Source organism: Tigriopus californicus, chromosome 2 (genome assembly GCF_007210705.1).
Source record: "Tigriopus californicus strain San Diego chromosome 2, Tcal_SD_v2.1, whole genome shotgun sequence".
Taxonomy (NCBI): domain Eukaryota; kingdom Metazoa; phylum Arthropoda; class Copepoda; order Harpacticoida; family Harpacticidae; genus Tigriopus; species Tigriopus californicus.
This window is the reverse complement of record NC_081441.1, coordinates 13,906,201-13,908,645: the sequence shown is the minus strand read 5'-3', so window position 1 is coordinate 13,908,645 and position 2,445 is coordinate 13,906,201. Positions and strand designations below refer to the sequence as shown.

Sequence of the window (2,445 nt, the reverse complement as noted above, 5' to 3'; positions counted from 1 at the left end):
GACGAAAATAAAGTTCTAAGAAGAGCAATAGATAAAGAAATACACAGAGGGAGGGAGGGAAGGAGGGATTGACCTTTCGGAATGAATTGATATTTGAGCAAGCCGCTCTCTGAGAAAGCCAAGACCATAATTGAAGCACTTTAAGGGGGTCTCTGGAGGATAAGGATGGAAGGCTTGAAAATCATTGCCACGCTTTACTTCCTCTACTTAAGGGCGATCCACAGGAAGCTCTAGGACATTAATCCGAGCGGTTTGACGATATCTTCCCTATCTTAATGAACAATAACATGAATGGGGTGGCCTCGCCGACACCTTACCAGAGCAACAAGTTTGAGATGAAATAAGGATAAAGCATACGAAAGCTGGGCGGAAGTTGCCGTCTAAGATTCAACTCAACCTCTCAGAATAGCAGATTCTTTATTTGTTCACTTTGTAAAATGATAATGGCACAGCTCTGTTGATATAAGACAAGTAAACGATCTCCATTTCATAGGGTTGAAAAACTAGGATTTTGTTGGTGAAAGAGATTGTAGGTGATGGTTGGTCAAATCCTCACATGGCACAGTTTCATACTTCGACATTACAAAATGGGTCGGGGGTTCAAATATGGTCTTGTGAGTACAACATAAAACTGCAAATCCAAACAAGAGTAAGGCCGTCACGGTCACCATAAGTGGCAAGCCCACGGCTACATAAAATGGCAGATGGAGTCCTAATTGAAGGATGGTCAGCTCTCTATCAGGGGGCGAGCCGAAACCTTCCTCGACCCAAAATACTGGAAGAAGCGTTTGTTGTGAGGTCAAGTTGGTTAAAGGCGGGAAGTCTGAATCGCGCTCCAAGAGCAAGCTGACTTGGAATCGGATTTTGATACTTAACGGCGCCCCGAACGTCGGCTCCACGTCAATCTGGGGCAAATGGAGCTCGGTCTCAGAAGGGGTCAACCCATCTACTTGATCCAAGTACCTGAGTAAGCAAAGATCACAAAGTTTCAAGACCATGAAATCATATCAAACAAATCGAAGCCTTACCAAGGAGAGCCACCTTCGTAATGGGGAAACGACACCAGAAGCGGAGCACCGTCGGTGCAAGTGCTGGCGCTCAGGGCGCCAGGAGGTAATTGGTGCAGACTTTTTACATGATAGCACGAATCTTGAGTGAAATTGAAACTGTTCCTCACTGGAACGTATCGTTTGGCATGAATCTGGCCGTATTGGATGATTCCGTCATGTTCCATCCCAATGGCACGACACATAATCCCCAGGAAGAGGTTGAATGTGTCCGGCAATTGAGGTGGAAGGGCTGAGGGTTCTTGCGTGCCAATCAGGCTGTCGCAAGGCGAGTTGGGAGTCCAGGCACCAAAGCTGGATTTGCCCTTACTTTTCAAAAGCTGACCCTTCGAACGGATGTCACCTAGGCCCGTTTGGATCATGATTGGACTCTCCCACGTGTCATTTCGTCCCACTAACGTGCCAAACATGCATCTTCCATCAGGTCTCCGGTAGCTCCTTTCGGACATCTTTGGCTTGGCAGGCTCCCGAACAAAGTCATCTCCAAACAGATCCTCCTCCAGGTCTTCATTTTCAGTACTTGGGTCAGAATCCAAGCAACCCAACTCATCTTCGTAGCCCCAAACAAAATCTGCCACGGACAAGTGTAGGAATGGAGTCTTGTATCCGGTTGAGGTCAAGATGGGCCAAATGATATTGCGTTTGATGAAACTGGACATGGGCCTCACCTCGGTTTTTAGCATCCCTGTCATGAGTAATACATTAGGTACCACAACAAACGTGGTCCTATCATCGGGAAAGGCAGACTCTTTTGGCAGATATTGATAAGTCGTTTTCGATTGGAATGTCAAGGTTTTTCCATCCTGGCCCCAATCCACGACTCGTTTGATGGTACGAGCCGAGTAAACGAATGGTCCAATCTCTTCGATTTGGAATCGACTGGCATTTCCTGCCAGCACATCCTCCTGATTAGTCACATTGAACACGTACACCTTCGTAATAGGGGTCAGAGGCGGATTCTGCCATGCCTCCAAGAACACTGAGTCATTCATAAAGATTGTCTGCCGCTCAAGCGCAGTTTGCACCATATCCTCCACTTGCTCAAAATAAAACACACATATCAAACTGCTAGCCAGGCACACCAGACCCAGAAAGGCCACGGCCAACCCGTATTGACTGAGCCGCACCAATCTTCCGCAAGGAAACCGCATAACGAGCACCCACTTCCAAGTCCTTCAAGCGGCACGAGGGTTCAGGTTGCAGACACGTTGCGTTGAAATCTCTTGGAGACAATGTCAGCAACAAACACTCCGAATCAAATAAACAAGCAAGCAACATTCGTCGGAGAGTGATGAAAACCACAGCGTGGCCGTTCAGAGCTCTGATAGTACTAGTAGTATCCTCATGTCAAGGGACGACCGACCGTCTGAAACATCCA

The 2,445-nt window shown here is 47.3% G+C and overlaps 1 protein-coding gene across 1 annotated transcript; it reads right to left on the bottom strand.

The window, feature by feature from the left end:
* Positions 1-400: 400 nt before the first annotated feature.
* Positions 401-2,445, bottom strand: LOC131893513 (protein peste-like). The gene is made up of 2 exons (XM_059243563.1): positions 1,029-2,445; positions 401-963 (listed from the first exon to the last, which is right to left on the bottom strand). The coding sequence occupies exons 1-2, from the start codon at positions 2,216-2,218 to the stop codon at positions 504-506; spliced, it is 1,650 nt and encodes a 549-aa protein (XP_059099546.1). The 5' UTR covers positions 2,219-2,445; the 3' UTR covers positions 401-503.